Source organism: Rhopalosiphum maidis, chromosome 2 (genome assembly GCF_003676215.2).
Source record: "Rhopalosiphum maidis isolate BTI-1 chromosome 2, ASM367621v3, whole genome shotgun sequence".
Lineage (NCBI taxonomy): Eukaryota > Metazoa > Arthropoda > Insecta > Hemiptera > Aphididae > Rhopalosiphum > Rhopalosiphum maidis.
Window position 1 is genome coordinate 7,448,794 of NC_040878.1, and position 21,719 is coordinate 7,470,512.

General features: G+C 26.6%; 4 protein-coding genes across 4 annotated transcripts; all 4 read right to left on the minus strand.

The window, feature by feature from the left end:
* Positions 1 to 706: 706 nt before the first annotated feature.
* LOC113554003 (uncharacterized protein DDB_G0290685-like) lies at positions 707 to 6,109 on the minus strand. Its single transcript, XM_026957629.1, has 3 exons — positions 5,380 to 6,109; positions 4,575 to 4,783; positions 707 to 1,009 (listed from the first exon to the last, which is right to left on the minus strand). Exons 1-3 carry the CDS (start codon positions 5,975 to 5,977, stop codon positions 956 to 958), a joined length of 861 nt encoding a protein of 286 aa, XP_026813430.1. The 5' UTR covers positions 5,978 to 6,109; the 3' UTR covers positions 707 to 955.
* Positions 6,110 to 11,141: 5,032 nt separating this feature from the next.
* LOC113552721 (dihydrolipoyllysine-residue acetyltransferase component of pyruvate dehydrogenase complex, mitochondrial-like) lies at positions 11,142 to 13,183 on the minus strand. Its single transcript, XM_026955593.1, has 3 exons — positions 13,053 to 13,183; positions 11,538 to 11,727; positions 11,142 to 11,463 (listed from the first exon to the last, which is right to left on the minus strand). Exons 1-3 carry the CDS (start codon positions 13,112 to 13,114, stop codon positions 11,200 to 11,202), a joined length of 516 nt encoding a protein of 171 aa, XP_026811394.1. The 5' UTR covers positions 13,115 to 13,183; the 3' UTR covers positions 11,142 to 11,199.
* Positions 13,184 to 13,221: 38 nt separating this feature from the next.
* On the minus strand, positions 13,222 to 17,295 carry LOC113552719 (probable methylmalonate-semialdehyde dehydrogenase [acylating], mitochondrial). The gene is made up of 12 exons (XM_026955592.1): positions 17,215 to 17,295; positions 17,039 to 17,115; positions 15,697 to 15,834; positions 15,484 to 15,633; positions 15,340 to 15,418; positions 15,054 to 15,253; positions 14,656 to 14,823; positions 14,330 to 14,576; positions 14,059 to 14,240; positions 13,679 to 13,858; positions 13,508 to 13,606; positions 13,222 to 13,418 (listed from the first exon to the last, which is right to left on the minus strand). The coding sequence occupies exons 2-12, from the start codon at positions 17,060 to 17,062 to the stop codon at positions 13,317 to 13,319; spliced, it is 1,569 nt and encodes a 522-aa protein (XP_026811393.1). The 5' UTR covers positions 17,063 to 17,115; positions 17,215 to 17,295; the 3' UTR covers positions 13,222 to 13,316.
* A 1,501-nt stretch (positions 17,296 to 18,796) lies between these two features.
* LOC113551269 (protein KTI12 homolog) lies at positions 18,797 to 21,654 on the minus strand. The gene is made up of 7 exons (XM_026953418.1): positions 21,409 to 21,654; positions 21,038 to 21,089; positions 20,595 to 20,647; positions 20,339 to 20,522; positions 20,157 to 20,268; positions 19,540 to 19,602; positions 18,797 to 19,415 (listed from the first exon to the last, which is right to left on the minus strand). Exons 1-7 carry the CDS (start codon positions 21,569 to 21,571, stop codon positions 19,188 to 19,190), a joined length of 855 nt encoding a protein of 284 aa, XP_026809219.1. The 5' UTR covers positions 21,572 to 21,654; the 3' UTR covers positions 18,797 to 19,187.
* Positions 21,655 to 21,719: the final 65 nt, after the last annotated feature.

Genomic DNA, 21,719 nt, shown 5'->3' on the forward strand with positions numbered 1-21,719 from the left:
TTTTTCATTTTTACTACCGCCTATACCGCTATCCCTACCTGTAATTATCTTATTAGTATTTAGTAAATTATGAGTGAGTCGATGGATATTTAACGACGAAACAATAAGACGGTAAGTAAAACATCTGTATAAATAAACTGATACTTTTATCGTAACGTAAAATAATATAACAGATTAATTATTTTGAAAAAATACACCAATTAATTAGATTTGTATAATTATTGTATTATACTTATATCATAAAGTTGGTCTTATATTAAACTGTAATTTAAGAAATATTAAATTTGGCAATACGTCGTAATAAATTATTTGGCAAGTTTTTGAAACCGGCCCTTCAGACATTTTAGTAAATTATGCCAACCATGAAAAATATGTGACGAATGAGCATGGACAGTTTTAATATTTTTCAAAAATAATCAAAGGCCATGAAATATGTTTATGACTTGCTATAATATTTACGATTTACGGTTGACGAACAACGTAGTTGTGTGACATTTATACATCAATATTATTGTCTCACGAAACGTTCGGATATTAAATTTTTAACTCAATAATAATAATAATAATATCATTTTATAGTGTTTCATATAAAAACAATAATGACTCGTGTATAAATTATAACATTTTCTTCGTTTACTATAGCCATTACGGTATATTAATGTAAATATTATTACGTACCGTATATAAATTATAAAGAAAACTTTAATAAAATAAAAAATATTTTAATATCAATACAAGTATAATATATGAGTATAGGTATACTCTATAAATTCGTACATACTGTAAATATAATTATTTAGAACGTTAAAAAAACGCATTTTTCTTAACGATATATTTAAACATTTTTCACAAATATTATTATTGTTGATTACGACTGCAGTTGTACACACAAATGTGATTTCTGACACATAAATATGGTAAAGTACATACTTATGGACTTTTCGCGAACTTCAAACTATACTTCTTTCAATAACTGTAACAATACACCCTTCACAAGGGTTATTAATAACTGTAAAAAGAAAACATTGAATTAAAATTTAATCATATTAATATTCCGACTGAACAAAACAAATGCACCTATTGTCTTGTAATAATTTAAAGTTTTTATAATGATTTTAGACATAAATTTCTATACCAACTCATATATATCTACGTGATTTTAAATAAAAATAATATTATAATAGTATAATAATTAATAATAGTAAAAATACTATAATTTCTGTTATGTTTCATGATAAAATAATATCATAAATTCATAATATATAGATACTAGATTGAAACAAAATACTCTTTATGTGATCCATGTACTAATAATTTAAAATTAAATTACCTTTACAATAATTTGTGTTTTCATGTGTACCTATAAGTATTAGCATTGATTATAAATACTATAGTATAGTATTTATAATCAATGGTATTAGGTATACACGATTAAAAGTAGAAAAATAAAATAATGCTTGATTTTCAACTTCAATATTTCTACTGACGAGAAAGTTAATCTTGTTGGTACTATTGGAAAGTCAAAATTATAAATTCTCGGTAATTTCCTCAGTTATTAAAAAAAAAATGTATTATATCACTTATTTCAAAAATAATATTATTGCAGAGAATTCTAGTGATTGTATCAATTATGATACATTAACTAAATTACCAACTAAGTGTTTTACATTTACTTTTTTTCACCAATAGAAATAGTATAAGTGTATAACCCAAAAAGTAGTATATAAGTTGAATGATCATATGAAAATAAACAATATAGTACTTTATCCTATTTATTCTACTAAAAAGATCATGACATTCTTACTAGCCTAATGTTTTTGGGACATAAACGAAATTGTGGACCAATTTTTAAAGAGATTATTTCAGACAAACCATTAACAAGGTAATTTTTTTATTAAATAATCACTTATATTATAATATACTTACTTATATAAAAATTATATTACTCTATTATGGGTTATTAAGCAATGTACATTTTCTGGAGACTTTGAAATAGAACACAGGAAGTTAAAGAAATCTCGATTGATAGACCTTGTTATGCCTTTTACTTAGCTCGATATTTATTATATAATAGTATATAATATGAGTATTTGTGTAATGTATTATATAGTTATGTCTATAATAAAAGTGAAATTGAATAATTTTTTCCAAATAATTAATTAATACATTTTTAACAATAATGAATGCATTAATTAATTAATAGAAAATACCTCATAAATAGTTCATATTGAAACCAAAAAATCTGTGAAATATATGATAAAAATTTCTTTTATAGCTTTTAGAAATTTAACTTTTGAAAAAATTAAATATTTAATAAACAATAACAATTTTAGCTTTTTTTTTATTGTATTTCAATAATTTTATTCGCGGTGACTAGAAACTTTTACATTTATTATCATATTTTATATAATAAATTACATAAATTTCAATGTTTTTGGCAAAATTAATTTGACCCATCACATTAATAATAGTAAAATAAAAAAATTTACTAGAATACATAAAAAAAATATACAATAATTTTGGCTGATAGATTTTTTAGATTTTTAGCTTTTTTATTATAAAGCAAATACTTACTGTATCTGCATAGATACAGTAAGCTTTTCTAACTTCTTATGTCAAACGTTGATGTCTCGAATTATTCGTTATCTCGAACTATAATTAAATAACTTTGAAACTAATCCCGTTGAATAATATAAGATTTTCAATATATCTACTATAGTGTCTATATTATATTATATACTTGAAAAAAACAACTTACCTTTTTTGTTATCCGTCATTACTACTCATTAGTAAATATTATTCTGTCTTTGAATTTTAAAATAGCGTAATAAAGCTAGCATGAAGCATAATATACTCCCCTACATAAAGATGGATATTTCTCGATGAATGAATTACATACAATAGAAGTTAATAGTTAAACAAATAATACTTTTAACTGGCTAAGTTCAAAGTTAATATGGAAAATAATACTATCGTAACTTAGTTTTTGAAAAAAAAGCGAAAATAGATGGCCATTTTTTTCTACATTAGGGTTTGAGTGTTGCTCATAATTGAGTAAGTCAGTATAATGCATGTGTGATGAATCGTTTCCTACGAAAAACGATTATGAATGAATAAGATAGTCTGTTAGCTTATACTACCATTATATTACCATTGATTGAATATACTACCTAGTATATTTAATCAATAATATTACTAAGTATATATATTATGATAATATATAATAATATATTTCGTAGTATAATAAAAAATAAAATAGAAATAAACATTAATTTTATATATAATTACAAACGAAGCATATGGTTGGGGTAAAAAAGTTTTACAACAAAGACAAAATTGAAAAGTTTAAAAAGCTAAATTAATCTCGTATAATATAAATTACTAACTATTTAATGTCATATTATAATTTATTAAAGTTGATAATAAATATATTAAATATGATTGATAAAAAAAAAAAAAAATCATATAATATTACTTCTTATATGAAATATATTTATATTATTATTATTGTAATTATTTTACATTTATAGTCATACGATTAGTTTGATTATTTTTCATCAAAAATATATAATATATTATATTTATTAACTTTTAGTCAATATTGACTTACCGTAGAACAGTGTGAATAGGTTCATTGTATAAATAAATAATGGCATAAAATTAATCAAAAAGTTTTGAAAATGTCATTGTGTACAGTTATTAAATATAAATATATTTGTAGAATTATCAAATTCCCAAGAAAATATATTTGAATTACAATAATGTAACTAAAATCTTTATTCTTCGTTTAAATTAAATGTCTAACATTATCCAAAATTAAATTTAAATTTCTATAATTTAAACTGAGTTTATATATTTTTATACTTTTCAGGTATGAAAGATGTATTCAATTTTCAGTACTTACATTTAAAATATTGAAACATTTTATAATTTTCAACTTCAAAATAATTCACACATTTTCGTGATTTTAACAAATTTTGATAAAACTAAAACTTTAAATACGTATATATTTCTTTACAATTATTAAATGGCTTTAAAAACAGCTTGTGATATAACTATTTATAGAAAAATAAATAAAATTTTGATAATGTCAAATATCTATAAATAAAAAAATATTTATAATTTATATTTTATAATGTGCTTATATACACATTTTATGAAAGTAGCTAAGTATCTATGTGGTTATTCATTTTTAAATTACAACAAATTAACAAAATTGATTTTATGTGAAAATTCTTGTTTTTCCTTTCTTTTAATTTTTTCAATTATTAAGATAAGTACTGAGAATTTATAATTTTGACTTCCCAAAAGGACTAACTAAATTACATTTCTTACCAAAAGAAATCTTTTAGTTGAAAATCCAATCATTTTTCTACTTTAAGTCGTGTATACCTATAATACATATAGGTAATTACTACTCACTACTATTACTTCATACTAATTATACACACTAATTATAAACAGTTAAAAATTTAGTACCTTAGTAAAGGGGTTGGCATAATGCGCATTACGTATAATATGTAATTGTGTAATATCATTTTACTACTGATAAAATGATAATTTAAAATTCTTACCTTATCTGCATCTACTTGTTTTGAACTTTTTTTTTTCGTACCCTCCTTAACAATGTATCTTATGTAATGCGTCAAATCCTCTTCTGATGTTTCTTTTTTGTTTTTGTTTGATGTACTACTTCTTTTTGTAATGGCATCAACTTTTTTTAAAAGACTAGAATCTGATTTTTTATTGAAATCCAAATTAGCTGATTTATAGGGTTTTACACCTAGAAAAAAAATTTAAAAAAAACAATTAATTGCGATGTAAAATTTATCGCAACATATTTGCCTTAATATGAATTTTATAATAAAAGCATATACATTCCTATGCCGTCTTATTTCGAAAAGCACAATAAAAAAAATACGAAGTTAATAATTTATACTAAATAACTTCTTACCAGAAATTGATGATAATTAATAAATATTCAGTTATACAAAGACAAACGTTTAGATATATAAGTATATTACTATTTCTTTCTTTCTTTCTCTATTAAACTCAATTAATGTCACTATTTCTTTCAATTCCGACTAGAACATAATAATTACCGATAATAAGTATAAATAAATATTTTTAATAAACGCAAAATCATTTGAGTTTGATGTAATTATACAACAATAAAGTGACATTTTTTTAAGCTATTATACCCGTATAATTGTTCAATTATGTGAAATTACGTTTATCGATCCCAGTGTGGATGAACAATTCGATTTATAAAATATTATACGATTAAATGCAAAAACAAAGGGGTACTTAACAAAGTACTTCACTAATAAAAAGCAATGATTGAATAAACTATCAATTGACGTGAATCAAATTCAATACCTTCATTTAAAAATTTTAGGATATCCTTTGGTTTTCCCGTAATGATGGTCGTCGTTAATATCTTCATTTCCGTCAATTCTTCGTCATCATTTTTGTCATTTTTCGTGCTTTTCTTGAAGTGCTCCCTGTGTTCCTCGTCATCTTTTCCGTCTTCATCAGCTTTTTCATCTTCGTCGCCTTCATTGTCTTCGCCATCTTCGTCTTCATCATGATGGCGGTTTTGGTTCTTACCTCTGTTCAATTTTGTATTAGTTTCACGTTTCTTTGTATTTTTTCCGTGATCCTCTTCTTCGTCAGAATTCGATTCCTTATCAGCATCATCATGATCATCGTCATCGTCATCGTTATCACTGGAACCTTTGTGGTTGTTTCCTGTATGATCCTCATTACTAGTATTACGCGAATCGTTCTGATCGTCGTCGTCATCATGATCGTCATTTCCGTCATCGGACGATACAGCTCCGGACGATTGCATATCTTCGTACGATTCGGGGACGGGTTTTCTTCCGCATAATACACCGTTGCCTTGGGGGCCATCTCGGTATAAAAATGCTACGCACACCACGGCCAATAGCCACAGTTTACAACCAACAGCCATCCTTTTAATTTTTAGTGTACTATGAAATATTTTAGGGGTAGTTTCGAATTGATTTGGGTGACTGATGAGCGTTTCGAATGTGCACAGGTCCTTTTGCCTACTTCAATCGCAATGGTGACGGTATACGTCTCACACACGCATACACATAAACACACTGTGATGCTAATGAGAAGTAATTTTTTTGTAGTAAAAAATTTGCATACATTCTATATAGGATACGAATTTTGTTTTTGTTTTATAGCATAAAATCACAAAATGTAAAAATATGTAAGTACGTATCGCTCCTTATGTGTAAAAAAATAATTTATAAAAATAAAAACAACTTTAGATGAAAGTTTTGGATGATCGAATTTGTAATTATGAATAGATATGAACAGTAATAAAGAAATCCTCTACAGCGTCTCTCAAAAATAATTGAAAGTGCGCTCTCATTAAAAATTAAAAATACAAATAACCTTTATTTTTATAGTTTATTGTATTCAATTTTAACTGTGCAAAATATTTATGACATACGATCACACAAAATATGTTCTTTAACTTGATGGTTAAATATAATTTAAAAATACCATAATTTGAAATGAAATTTTGTACCTCCCCCCCCCCCCCGTTACAGCACAAACTATGCTATACCCTTCCAACAACACAAGGTATAATGATACATATAATTTGCCATACATACTGCTGATATAATATATTTGTAACGTCTATATTTAAGTATTATATGATATAATATAATTTCGACATTAAGATTATTATAATACTTGAAAATTGGTAAAACAAAAATAACCAAATTACAAATTCACAAGCATACAACGATTCATTAAATTATTTAAATATTTAATATATTTACTAAATATCATAATTCATTATAAATTATAATCCACAAGTATATTATTAATTATATCTAATGATTATTGATATGATAATAACGATTTTATTTTTTTTTCTATTTTTTGTGTGCGAAAACATCTCACCCTATACATTTAATGAAGTATTAAATATTTTAAAAAAACAGTAATGTGTGTGACATATGGTACATTTAGAAAGAAATGTTGGTTCATTGTGCATTCAGTTATAATAACTTGTGTGTATAAAACAAAATGATTACAAAAACAATTGTATGAAACATAAACATAATACCAACACGATAATCGTACTACACTCGTCTTATTTTTCACACATTTCAGTACTTGGGTATTGTAAAAATGCTATAGCACAATTGTGTTTATTGTTACGTGAAAAACAAATACACCATAGTCCGCAGACAGTGGTGGCCGATGTATAACAAAACTCTTTATTTAACAGATAATTATTATAAAGACTTAAACATAAAGAGATAACATTTATGATTTAAAATTGATAAATATTGCAATAAATAAAAATGTTTATTATTGAAATTATATCAATATAAAAGGATTAATATGATATTATATTGATATTAAAATAAATACAATTTGACTATAAAATAAATTAATCATACTCCATGATTAATATATTGTTAAGTTCTATTTTTATCAGTGACATAGGAGTTGGGTAGCACAATGGGCAGAAGGCCATGGACTCACAGGCCATGAGTATACAAGAAGCTCATCACTTGTTAATAAAATTAAAATAATTTTAATAATACTATAAAAAAAAAAAATTAATATTACATTTTAACGTTATGATATTTCCTGTTGAAATTTAATGTACTTACCTATAATGACTGTAATAATCCGAATTTATAGATTTCACTATTCTATTAATTTAGTCATTCTTATTTATTAACAGTACTTATAGAAAAAATGTTGTAAATAACCGCTTGGAAAATGAATTTTGAGGAAATTATTTTTTCGTATGATACAGTTTGATACAGTTTCCATTGTTCACAATATCGTGAGCTCAGAACACTTTTCAATCATTACCTAGTTGGGTGTTAACAATAAAAAAAAATCAATACATTTTTATTTGCTTTGGAAAATTGTCACAAGAAACGAAAAGTGTCCTATGAAGTGTAAAGTATCTAATGTTTTATACATAAAGTTTTTCGATTATTGTAGATATTCGTCGAAAACGTGCAGTTAATGGCGTAATCAGAAACTTTTTACATTATTCACCATTAAATCTTACCAAACATAAAATTTTAAAAACAGTCTCAAGTTCCAAAGTTATATAATATTTATTATATCTTATGTTTTCAAGTACATGATTGTTATACATATATTTCATATCTCTTGTCTCACTCAGTCAGTCCTCATTAACGTCATCAAAAAAATATACAATATCATATTAAAAACTATGAAACTTCTACCAATCATTTAACATGGATAAAACTGCTTGATGAAAATAAAGGAAAAGTTAAATTTCTTCGAAATCGATGTGAAATGGATTAGGGGAGTCTGCTTAACATAATAATAATAATATGTAATACCATTTGTGTCGCGGAGATATGATGGACAAATAACAAAACAAAAGTAAGTGTACAGTATTATGTACACTTCGCCCAGTCACATCGTTCCTGTAGTAGTGTAGTATACGTTGTGCAGACGTACATCGCACGTACTCGTAACCCACTTATGTGTTTAGCATAAATTGTACACGGGGGTACTAATATGTACAATAGTGACTGGATATATATTATGGCACTTATATAGTAAGTTATACCTATAGTGAATTAGTGTTATTTACCATGTATTTAAACGCAGTGTTGGGTAGTAAACGTAGTTACAATTTTCGGTAACGTTATGGTAACTTCGTTACTATTATTTTTGGGTAACGGCAAGAGTAACGACGTTAATTATTTAGAAGTAAGTTACCGGAAGAACGCGTTACATTATCATATTTAATTATATTTTTATATTTTAATTTTTTGGAGAGATATGTATCGCGGTGTTACGAGGGCACTTTCGTGGCTCTTAAGTGTAGCTGGAGATATTTGTACAAAAAAAAGAGCGCGTATAATTGATCAAAATTTTGAAGATACATTGATTGATTTAAAATAGACTTTTTTATGAAACTCGAGAGTAACGTCATTGTAACTAGTTACTTTCGAGTAAAAAAAAATAATGTAACGCATTACTTCTGTTCACAAGTAACTAACAAGTAATCTGGTTACCTTTTTTTATTTTGTAACTTGTAACGTAACTTAGTTACTTTTAAAAAGTAACTTACCCAACACTGTAATAAACGTTAAAGTTTTGTTCGTTGGGCGTATCGGGTAAGTATGAGGACACGATAAAACTTTCAAATGCAGATAACGCATAGAACAAAACGATATGACACGAACCTCAAACATAAATAAACTGTATTTAGACTCGTGTACACAGGGAGTCCGCGGGAGAAAGAAAAGTGCCTACAAAACACTGCAACGGCCAATAGATGGGACACGTTGAATGAGACGCGCATATATATATTTTACCGCTGTTATTGTATAGTCATTATAGTAAATAATATTTTGGGTCTTAAGGTCGAACTTGCTCAACGAGTGAAAACCCGCCAAGAACGCATTATAATATTATATGCGCGATGCGTGGCCAATGTTTAGTATAATATAGTATTATCATTGCCAAACACCGAAATACGTCAACATTGGCGTTACCCCAGTTGTTGCAATAACTACGCGTTTTGGAAAATACCGTAGTATAATTCTTTTAATGTATTGCGTAAAGCTATATCTAGATTTAATGTTTCAAATGTTAGTATTTAATTAAACTTAATATAATCTTTACCGAGAGAGATTAAAAAACGATTAGTTCGACCAAATCAAAAAAAAACATTATTGTAATCATTTTTCAAATTCCTAAACAAACGTTTTTATAACTTATGAGATTAAATCTTTTAAAAGTTTAAAACATTACGGGACGTAACGCGCCGTATTTGTATTCCCCCAGTCCCAATGAAATCGTATAAGCTTATTTTGCAACATAGAAAAACGCCGAAAAATAATCCTAAATTAAACTTATGTGTTGGGATCAATAATACATTTGTTTCAATGTCTTGAACTAGTTACCTAGTGGTTATATATAATACAGATACCATTTTGGCATTCTCAGTTCTTTTACTTTATCGTCAATCAATGCCGCACTCAAAAAAAAGTTCCTTAGGGTGAGAGGGGTTTTAAACGACGTCAATTGTATCCGATTGATTATGTATCATTCGTTAAAAATAATTTATTATTCGAATAATCGATTAAATAAGCCCACAGCCTTTAAACGTATAATAAAGAGGTAATATAATTTAGCTAGTCGGTGTCTTACGCTTCAGAACAATTCATATCTACACGCCCATAAAATACACACGTAAAAAAAATATTCTAGTAACCGTGGCAACGCGTGATTATTATTATTATTACTGGTTTCAACCCTTTGTGGTAAACCACCCTTTATTCCTAGGGATATTAAAAATAGTTATCATCACACTCTGAGACCTACTTAATATACACACAAAATTTCATCAAAATCGGTCCAGCCGTTTTGGAGGAGTTTGGTAACAAACATTTTCGATATTGTGACACGAGATTTTTATATATTAGATAATAACATATCTTCTGGTATGTATTGTATGATTGTCCAAGACATTTATGTATGTCGATATTTAATTCAGATAATTTCGTTAATATTGCAACATCCATTTCTTTAATTTTATGTCTAACCGATGGAATAAAACATAAAAATCGCTCTATTGCAGTCCCACCTAAATTAACGTATCTAACAGCAATCGTTAATTGATCAAATTTCGTGATGTCGGGAGTAGAATCCACGATTAACGAGAAATATTTAGCGGACGTTATTTCATTTACTATTTTATGAAGTAAAGTCTTGTTCATAAGTGTTATTAACTCATCACAAATAGTGTGGGACAGATATGAAACATTTCCACGGCCTTTGTTACCATACTCATCAAGGTGATTGGACATTAATGGATCGAATTTTGCAATTAATTCTAAACAGCCGAGATAATTTTCATTATTTTTAGAACACAACGTCTCATTATCACCACAAAATGCAAGACTTCTGCCCGATAAAAATATAATTGTTTCAATTAAATGGTGTATTATAATTCTCCGATAAAGTTCTTTTTTTTCGAGTTCAATTTTTAACTCGACATCAATACCGGTAGTTATTTTACGTCTAGAATATTATTTACTATTTATAATAAATAACATAAAAAAAAAAAATACAGAAACGATAAATTATATTATAGAAAACATTTTATGACTGAATTGCTTTTGAGACGAGTCGGTCTTAAAGAAGCATATTATGTGGTTCTTCTACATATCGCCTAAATGCTTGTAACCATTGTGCTCCTACAGCACCGTCTACAACTCTGTGATCACAACTCAGTGTAACTTGAAGTGTATCTTGTGCACAGGTTCCATTTGTCTTATCTGGTACTAGCCGTTGAATCATACCACCAATACCAAGTATGCACGATTGAGGAGGATTAATTATCGAGGATACGCTTTTAACACCAAACATTCCCAAATTTGAAACGCTAAATGTACCTCCCTGTGATAGAGAAAAGTTTGAAAGTTACAAAATTATTATAGAAATTCTGAAATTCACCGAGAAATAATAAATACCTGATATTCATGAGGTTGCAGTTTACCTTGGCGGGCTTTAGCGGCAAGTTCTTCAACATCAGTGCTTATTGCAATTAAACCTTTAGTATCTGCATTAAATACAATTGGTGTTATCAGTCCTGTTTCAGTACTTACAGCCACGTTTACATCAACTGCGTCATTGCGCGAAAAGAACGGGTTGGAAAAAGATCTGGAAAAGTGGAAAATACTCGAAAAATCACGTCAGTAGAAATAATAATAAATTATGATTTATGTTTATATTGATTATTTTATATTTTTATACGTCTAAAATACATTTTGTTTTTACTTATTATAATAATGTACGGTATTATATTTTATAGAACGAGTGAATGTAATTATATAATAATACCTTATACCTTATTGACAACCACGGTTGTTTATAAATAACTAACAAATTCAATAAAGATATTCTATGAATATTTTACGCGTCACGGGTAAAGATTTAATTTTTGTTGACAAGATAAAATATTTCAATGGTTTAATATTATAAAATAGATAAGTTACTTTATATATTATTATTATAAGGATTTCTTGTAGGATTTAATTTGAAATATTAAAAAGTGGTTAGTGGGTTAGGTACAGGTGAAAACTCTGTGATGAGACGAAAATTAGTGAAACTATGGTGACATGAAGTAGCATACAATAATTGCGTGAAAACAATGATAAGTTTGGTTACCGCTATAATTGATTAAATACAAATAGATAGCCCACACCTGAACGTTGTTCGGCAGCGCTCCGGACCCGCTATTTGGACCCGAAAATATATTAGTTTGAACCCCAGTCGGTAGAATTTGTATTGACTATTCTGCATTATAAGAAAAAAACCATAGACCTATAAACTAATTTATATGTCTATGCTTGTGACACGTTAAGTGGATGATTTCTCATCACTAAATTTAATCCAAATTACATTCTCATTATATCAAAATAAAGTACTAGACAACATAGTAGAAAGTAGTGTTACGTAAAGAAATTTAATTATTAATATTTTTCATAAACTAATGATAACATAACTAATATTACCTATTGAAAAGAGTATTTATGAGAGCCAGACTCTTACATACGTGTTGTCTTCGTCTTACAACTTACAAGGACATAATATAACAAATTAAAAATTTACAATCTGTAGTTTCAATTTAGTGTTGTCAACTTATCTGCTTATGTACCTATTAAAGTGATCTATTATTATCCATAAAGGTTTTTAATAGCATTATCTGTGCGCTGTGCCCTCTTGTTGATTTTTTACAATATTTTTATTTTTAAACAAGTTATGATAATTTTTAAATATAAGTATTTTATTGCTCTATACTCATGTTACAGCATTACTAGTATTTATAATCAGTGGTTATAGTTATGGTATTACACTATTTACATTATAGTATAGTTATATTATGGTGTTATAAGTTAGTAATACAGAGACGACGCGTGTAGATATGACATCCTTTTTACTATAAACATAAAAATGTTAACCTTTTTAAATTTTTAAAAACTAACCTTTTTAATAATAAAAATAACATTCTGAACAGGCATTTGATACTTTTCTTAAGTTTCATCATTTTTTACTTTAATTTCCTTAATCTGGAAATACAATACAAAGTCATTGTAAGGTAATTTGTGTGTTCAGACAATATACTGTCTTTGAAATACTTGACAAAAATTGTACTTTGTACGTTTAAACATTTTTCTTTTATTAAAAATTATGATAACAAAAATAAGATTATATTAAAAACTGTAAGATATCAGCCTTGTTTTAAAAAATTATCGCATCACAGGCATAGATACGGCCGCTTTGGTGTCTGTGGCATCAGATTCTTTCCAAAGCTGTGTAACTGTTTTCAATTCCGTGAAAAAGTGGTAACCCTTAAATAAAATCACAAATCACAGCGTAAGAAATATGTTATGTATACATTCCTATATAACTTTAAATCAAAGCTAATAATACGTCATACTTGTTTGCCATAGAAATGATTTTGTCCCAAAAATGAGCCTCGTGTACCAGTAAATGAAAACATTGGCAATGGAACTGGGATAGGAACATTCACGCCAACCTAAATGAAATATAAATAAATACCATTATTAAAGTATATTATATTATAGAAAAAAAAATTCAATACACTTACATTGCCACATTGGACTTCATGAGTAAACTTTCTAGCAGTTGCTCCGTTTGTAGTAAATATAGCTGTACCATTACCATATGGATTTGAGTTAATAATGTTCAACGCTTCATCCAAAGTATCAGCAGTCAAGCATACCAAGACCGGTCCAAATATTTCTTCTGTATAACATTTCATATGTGGCTGTGTTGTACAACATAGTAAAAAAAAAAAAAAAAAAAACAATGCAGTTTAAAAAAACTCAAATCATAAAAATAACAAATAGCATAAAATTGATTTTAAGAGAAGATCCCCTTCTCTGGCATATTTTTTGAAAAGAATAGTGGAAAAAGGATTTAGTCCTAAATTTATAACAAATGTAATCATTAAAAATTAGTCGTTACCTTCACATCTGTGAGAATAGTTGGTCCAACAAAATTTCCTTTTTCATAGCCTGGCACACTTATATTTCTTCCATCCAAAAGAATTTTAGCTCCTTCGTCAATACCAGATTGAATTAAACTGTGGATTTTATTTTTTGCTTCAGGCGATATAACTGGGCCAACATCAGTATTTGGAATATGACCTAAAATTTAATGAATAATAGATTAATAACAATTGTAAATAAGTAGTAACTAAAATAAAAACTAATATGGATTACTTCAATTTACTTACCAGCATTGACGTTTAAGCTTTCTGCACGACTCTTCAATTCGGGAAGCCAATTTTTGGCATCACCAACAAACACAGCCGTACTTAATGCCATACAACGTTGTCCAGCAGCTCCAAATGCAGCTCCAACTAATGAATTCAACATGCTAGTTTTGTTTGCATCTGGCATTATCACACCATGATTTTTTGCGCCCATATTACTTTGTACTCTTTTACCATTTTTAGAACCTCTCGTAAATATATGTTCACCCTAATCACAATATAATAATATTAGCATTCAATACAATCAAATGTAAAAGGCTATTACATATTATATAATTATAACTTACTGCAGTGTTTGCACCAACAAATGAAATAGCTTTAATGTCTGGTGCATCACAGATAAAGTTCACAGTATCTACACTTCCATGAATGATGTTCACAACGCCAGGTGGGCAACCCGCTTCCGATAACATTTCAACGAGCATCATACAATTACCAGGTACTCTTTCTGATGGCTAATAACAATTAAAAAAAAAAAATTAATACTTTTTCATTTAAAATATTATTAATAAAAACTTAACATTAACTTTTTTTATTGCCTATAAGTCTATAGCATACCAAATAATGATTTAAAATTCTTTTATTAATAGTCAATAATCTTTCAAAAATATAATACTTTACAAATATACCTGTACATCTGTTAAATCTAGACAAATTAAAGTTAAGTTTAAATGCATCTATTTACCTTAATGACGAATGTGTTTCCACAAGAAATTGCAACAGGAAACATCCATAAGGGTATCATTGCAGGGAAATTGAATGGAGCAATACCAGCAGTCACTCCAAGTGGTTCACGATAGGAATGTATATCCATATCAGTAGCTACTAATGGTAACGATTCGCCCATGATTGAGCTGGTAAAATTGCAACAATTTTCGACGACCTCTGTAGAACAACATAATCATTTAACTGACATAATTCAATATTTTCGATTAGTAAATTACAATAAAATAAAACTTTATAAATCTTACGCAGTCCACGAGTTACATCTCCTTCTGCATCAATCAATGTTTTTCCTTGTTCTTTGGTTATATTCTCTGCCAATTTTTTCTATAATTACATTTGAAAATATTTAAAACAAACAAATGAAATTAAAACTATCAAAATAAATTTACCATATTAGCTTTAATAATTTCCTGATAACGAAACATTATTTGTTGTCTTCTCATCACAGAAGTTTTTGACCATGATTTAAAAGCTGCTTTGGATGATTCTACTGCATGTTCCATTTCACTTTGTGTACATTTTGGTACTTTAGAAATGACCTAAAAGTTGATTAAAAGTTTTAAATATGTTCATTTTTATACTAATAAAGTAAATAAGATTACTTCATTTGTAGCAGGATTGTGTACATTGATCCAATCATTTGTTTTTGACTCAATAAACTTTCCATCTATGTACATTGGAACTTTAGGAATGGCACTGCATGATGCATTAAATCTAATTGCTTGTTGAAATACATTTTTCTGAAAATATATTTATTAAATATTAATTAAATGCTTAAAATAAATAATATATAAATTTGGTATTAATTATTGTTAGATTTGATTCTTGACGTCTTTCACTTATTTTTTTAATGATATATAACCTCTGATCTTAGATAAGATTAATAAATAATAAAACTATAAAAATCAGGTACCTATTTTTACAAACAATATAGATAACTAAGGATCATAATTGATATATTATTAACTATCAACTAATTAGGTAGGTTTTAAAATATGTGTGTATGATAATTTTTTGCCGTTTCCAAGTATATAATATAACATATTTTATTAAACCAATTTTAGATGTACCTATTTAACAATATTATTTATAGATAATTTAAACAACAATTATAAGGTAACGGTTGTTGCTTTATACTATAATGATAGATAATATTAAGATATCAATGTTATAGGTATTCAAAAATAGGTATAATAAAGCACACGTTTTAATATAGTATTTATGTACAGTTAAAACAGAAATATATGTACTCTAAAATGGATGTATTGTTATAGAAATAAAAAATATTTTAATTTTTTAATTTTTAATACCCTATAAGCATTATTAATAGGCAATAAATAGGTATCATATTCTAAAAGCCACTTTTCAGTTGTATATCATGAAAATGTAAATCCTTATATTACTTATCATTAACTTCCGTTATAAACCTGTAAATAATTTATATCTAGGTGGTAAATGTCAAGTAGCATAAAATATGTACATAATAAACATGATAAACATAAACTGCTGTACTAATACTTATTGAAACAAATGCAAAATAAAAAAAAATTATTATCTAAAATAATATTAATTACCTATTTAAGTATTTTAAGATAAAATAATTTTTTTGATAAAATAATATGACAAATTATAATTGATTAAGTTACCAATCGAGAAGAAATTGACCGTAGAAGCTACAAGTCGATTGCAGTTTTTATTTGTTATACCACTCAATAATAAATTATGTAAAACAAAAATACTAAAAAAATCAATAATTTGTACATTAAGTCATTATGTAATATTTGAAATGAGAATGGATAGATATATCAAGCGTATTACTAGCAACAACCACTCATTACAGAAAACCCATTTAACATGAAGGGTTTTTATATCCACAGATAATTTAACTTTCATTTGAACGCTATATATAATATTTTAATATTATGTAATTAATTAAATTATTACTTTTAACATGTTGGACCGGATCATGTTTTCTGATGTCGATGTACGGACTGGTATGTAACTTATATGTTTTTTTTATCCTGCGGACAAGAGGAAAACATGAATTCATTGAATGAAATAGAGAGCTATAAAACTAAATTTTAGAAAAATGTCTAATGAAAACTTAAATCTAGACTTACCACAACAACGAGAAGCGTCATACACCGTGTGCACCACTTCGGCAAGTGGCAATTGCAGTGATAACGACGGCAACAGGTATACGTGCTGATACGAATCGCATTGAAATGGACATCGTGTAATATCGTTTTACATCGGCGACGTCTGTGAGAACTTTTACGAAGAGGGGCTATTATAATGGGGCTATATATAGTCCAATTTATATGTTATATCCATTAAAATTTAAAATTCAATATTGATTATTCACCTGCTAAAATAAAATTAATCATAATATATCAATATATCATGACATTATTTTTCGTTAATTTATTTAGGTAAGTTAAAACATTTTTTGAAAGAATTACGACCATAATGTAGGTACCTATTATTTACATGGTATAGGATCCAAGGGGATGAAAAGATACCAAGCTCACCAGTCACCCCCTCCCCTAAAGCTCACACAATAATCCCACGATTTTAAACTACTAAAATAAGTAATTACTTTACCTTAACGGTGTCGGCTTTATATTATATAATATATATGAATATACCTAATATAGTAATATCAATTATAACTGTTGAATTATAACTAGATGAAGTTGGTACCTATAAACGATGATGGTATTATGCATAATGCATAATAATATAATAGGTACTAACTTTGAAGTCTGTCATAATTTAGTTATATACCTAATATCGTATATTATTAAGAGGACGTTGTACCCACATGTGTTGTCTCCGTCTTACACTATTATAAAAGATGACAACATTTCGAAGGGCAAACGCTAAGTTTTTCCATTATTCCCAATATCATTTCATTATAATTGTTTAGAATTAGCGAAAATTTCTATATTTTTTAATAACTTTTAACTTTTCAAAATATTGATTTTTTTTAAAAATTTATCGTCTTGCCCTCCAAAATATTATCACCTTTTAATTTTATAATAGATATATTTACTCTAGAACCAAAATTGAGCGAGTTTTACTCAGACTGCGTAAACGCGTTTTATCTATATCGTACGTGTGTAAGACGGAGACAACACATGCGGGTGCGACGTCCTCTTAAGTATTATTTTTGTTTTATTTCAATGATCAACTAGTTGGGAACAATTTATTTTTGACGGATTTAGGTACGAGCTTACACTACAATTAATGTTTATGAGTTCAATTAATACTTCTGACAACACAATAGGGACATAGGGTTATATCCCCACTGACAATAACAACTTGCAACGAAATTCAGATTTTCCATTTACTAAACATAATCATGTGATGAAACTAAACACAATACATCAGGAAATTGGAAATAAGGTTTATAGTAGTCAGTAGTATGTACAAGTATTAAAGTTTATGATAAATATTCAAAATAAACGATCAGCAGTTAATAGACATATTATATCAAAATAATCGGTATTAATAAATTATAATAATTTTTGTATATAATAAACAGGTAGGTACTGTAATGTCTGTGAAAAATGTGTACCTATTTGTTAAATATTAAACATTATAAAAATTAATATTGTAAATTATGACTTTAATACAAATTAAATAAAAAAACATGTAATTTATTACAACTTTTATTTATAAATGTTAAAAACACTCAAATGTAACCATTGGTTGTAAAACCATTATAAAAACTTTTGTACTGAAATACTGAGTACTATTGAAAATCAATATGTTTGACATATTAAATTTAAAATAAATCACTTATGTTATCTAACACAAGGTTAGGAAAGCAAAACAAATTAGGCAATGCAGTCATCAATTAAAGAATTATAATTCAATTTAAAATTTTTAGTAATGAATCTCAAACCACATCACTCAGCCGCAAATCTTCTTCTCAACGACTCATCTATTATATAGGAGTAAATTCTGTACATGTGCCCCTAATGTGAGGCCATAGGTATATAAAGCAAGATTTTGTCTCATCATAAGCATTAAAAAGGAACTTATGATCAAAACTCGTCCAATGAAAAAAAAAATAATAATCATTTTTTCAACAAGTAACAGTGTTATTAAGGAATTCTATAAACATGTTAACAATATTTGATTGGTCATTTGTAACTGAAACATGGCTTTTGGCATAAGATAGGAACTGTTTCCTAGATTTAGCAAGCTGCACCAATGAGATGCTTTTGTCCAATTTGTTTAGATATTTTCCTTCATAATTTACTAATTCAATATTTTCCCCTTCCACACCTTGTTTCTTCAACTGTATAATTGACTATAAAATACAACCAGAAACAATAAAAAATTATTATTAATTATTATACTATAATAATATTCTTAACGCAACTAAAAGTTTATTTAAGACAAAATCTATAAAAAAAAAATCCTTTTATACTCACATTAATTACTTCTTGTGTTTTTTGATCTAAATCATACAAATATGAACTAGAATTTAATGGAGCCTATTGTAAATAAAAATACAAACACAATATTATTAAAATAATGCTAACACAAGCAATAGGTTAAAGACAAGATTCAGTTTCTTTAAATTGTTTTGTAAGAAAAATAAAATTTTCATAATTAAATAATATACAAGTATAAAAAAGTAATTAGGTGATGTTTTTATAGTTTAAAAATAATTCAAAGTATTTCGAGCGACATTTCTCATTATTAAGATATTACTTGATTAAAAAGTTAATAAATAATGATAGTTTACTAAATAATGTTTAAACCTTAATTTTTCAACTTTTAAAAACTGGTTAATAAGAAAAAAGTAAAAATTTTTAAATTTTTTATTTATGTAAAGATTTTGTAATTAGTAATAGGTATGATTAAAAACTAAAAGTGAAAAAAAAAAACAAAAAAATTTAATATTTGATTGAATAATAAAACTAAATGAAAATATTATTAAAAATTAAGTTTGAAATTTGCTTCAAATTTAATTCATGTTAAAAAAATTAATGATTATTTAACTCATTAATATTATAGATTAGTTTCTACATTAGTATGTTCTTACATTTATTGTCGATTGATTTGGTACAGGAGCAGCAACTTCAAAAATTGCTTTTCGAATATCTTCAGCAGGCAAAGTGTCATCCAATTGTAAATTAATCAATGGTGAATCCCATCTAAGTAAACATTCATCTTATTTAATATATAATTTAGTATATATAATTAAATATATTTCACTAAACTAACCTATTTGAATGATTTGGTTCTTCATATCTCATAACAAGATCATTAAATGTCTTCCTAACATATTTTTCTTGTTCAGGTCTGCGTTCATTTAGCTCCCAAGCTTTTTCAGTTGAAATATCACACACAACTAAGCACTTTGGTGTACTCAAACTTTTAGAAGAACAATACAATTCATATCTAAATCCTAATAAATGAAAAGTTTTAAATTATTCACATTTTATTTTACAATATTATTATTAAAAAGTACTATACATGCCTTTAATAAAATTTCCAGAATCTAATATTACAACATTTTCCTTAGTTAAACTCCTATAAACAGTTAAAATTATTACATAATTAGTTTCACATTAAGATTCTAAGGGTGATGGAACAATGAATAAATAAAAAAAAAAATTTTATTTTATTGTTGTTTAATCAAAATGTAATATTTCTATAGTTGATTATTATTAAATAGATCTACAAAACAATTTTTTATTATTATTATTATTATTAGATATCAAAAGAAATGGTTACAAATTAACGAGTTAAACAAATACAGTTTTGATTATCTACCTCCTGTAAGCTAAAAACTTGAGTTGGAGGTAGGGGTACAATGATATTATAACCAACAAATTTAGAGTTTATATGAAATCTATAGACCAAATTCTTTGAATTAATTGTTTGTATCTACAAAATACAAAATAATATTATAATACTAACTTCAAGGCATCAGAATGCAATTTTGATCGGAGATCTTTTTCTTTCTTCATTTCTATAAATATTTAACAAACATAAATATTGCAAGTTAACAAAATATATATAATTTATAATTTAAAACTAGTAAAATATTTTATTATTAAAATTACTATACAAATGTTCTAAGTTAACTCATATCTTAGAAGATTTTATTTTATCACAGATTCTACAAATCTAATGAAAAAAACAAATCTTAACATTAAAATAAGAAGCAAAAATGTTAGTGTTGGTCAACTGATAACTATAATTTATCTAAATGGCCATACCTGATAAACTTACAATTAGTAGAATAAAAATTCAAATAGTATATCATTAATAAATTAATTTATAACTACCTAAATACAAAACATTCTTGTCCAAATTCATTTTTGAAATTATTTCATTATCAGATATTAAAATAACTTCTTTGTGCTGTTGTTCAGTGAAGTATTTTTGAATTTCACGAGCTCTTGTCGTCTTACCACTGCTCGGTAAACCAACCATCAATATCAAAGGCATTTTTAATAGATCGATAAATTTAAACACAATTAATATCTTATAAATTGTGTACAAACTACAAATGACAAACACACTCGTCTTCACATTTGTTTTGAAAATTTGAATAAAACTGATAAAAGATAATAAATAACGTTATCAACAAATTTCA

Coding starts and splice junctions, on each gene's coding strand:
- LOC113551269 (XM_026953418.1), bottom strand. CDS start 21,571: ATGCCTTTGATATTGATGGTTGGTTTACCGAGCAGTGGTAAGACGACA. Junction 20,648..21,037: donor TTGCATTCTGATGCCTTGAA/GTTAGTATTATA, acceptor AACTGTTTATAG/GAGTTTAACTAAGGAAAATG. Junction 20,269..20,338: donor GAACCAAATCATTCAAATAG/GTTAGTTTAGTG, acceptor ATGTTTACTTAG/ATGGGATTCACCATTGATTA.
- LOC113552719 (XM_026955592.1), bottom strand. CDS start 17,062: ATGATCCGGTCCAACATGTTAAAA. Junction 15,254..15,339: donor AGATGTAACTCGTGGACTGC/GTAAGATTTATA, acceptor GTTGTTCTACAG/AGGTCGTCGAAAATTGTTGC. Junction 13,419..13,507: donor ATCATTTCTATGGCAAACAA/GTATGACGTATT, acceptor ATTTTATTTAAG/GGTTACCACTTTTTCACGGA.
- LOC113552721 (XM_026955593.1), bottom strand. CDS start 13,114: ATGATGAAACTTAAGAAAAGTATCAAATGCCTGTTCAGAATGTTATTT. Junction 11,728..13,052: donor TTATTTTTATTATTAAAAAG/GTTAGTTTTTAA, acceptor CCACTTTTCCAG/ATCTTTTTCCAACCCGTTCT. Junction 11,464..11,537: donor TGCAACCTCATGAATATCAG/GTATTTATTATT, acceptor TCTCTATCACAG/GGAGGTACATTTAGCGTTTC.
- LOC113554003 (XM_026957629.1), bottom strand. CDS start 5,977: ATGGCTGTTGGTTGTAAACTGTGGCTATTGGCCGTGGTGTGCGTAGCA. Junction 4,784..5,379: donor CCTAAAATTTTTAAATGAAG/GTATTGAATTTG, acceptor TTTTTTTTCTAG/GTGTAAAACCCTATAAATCA. Junction 1,010..4,574: donor AACAAGTAGATGCAGATAAG/GTAAGAATTTTA, acceptor TTCTTTTTACAG/TTATTAATAACCCTTGTGAA.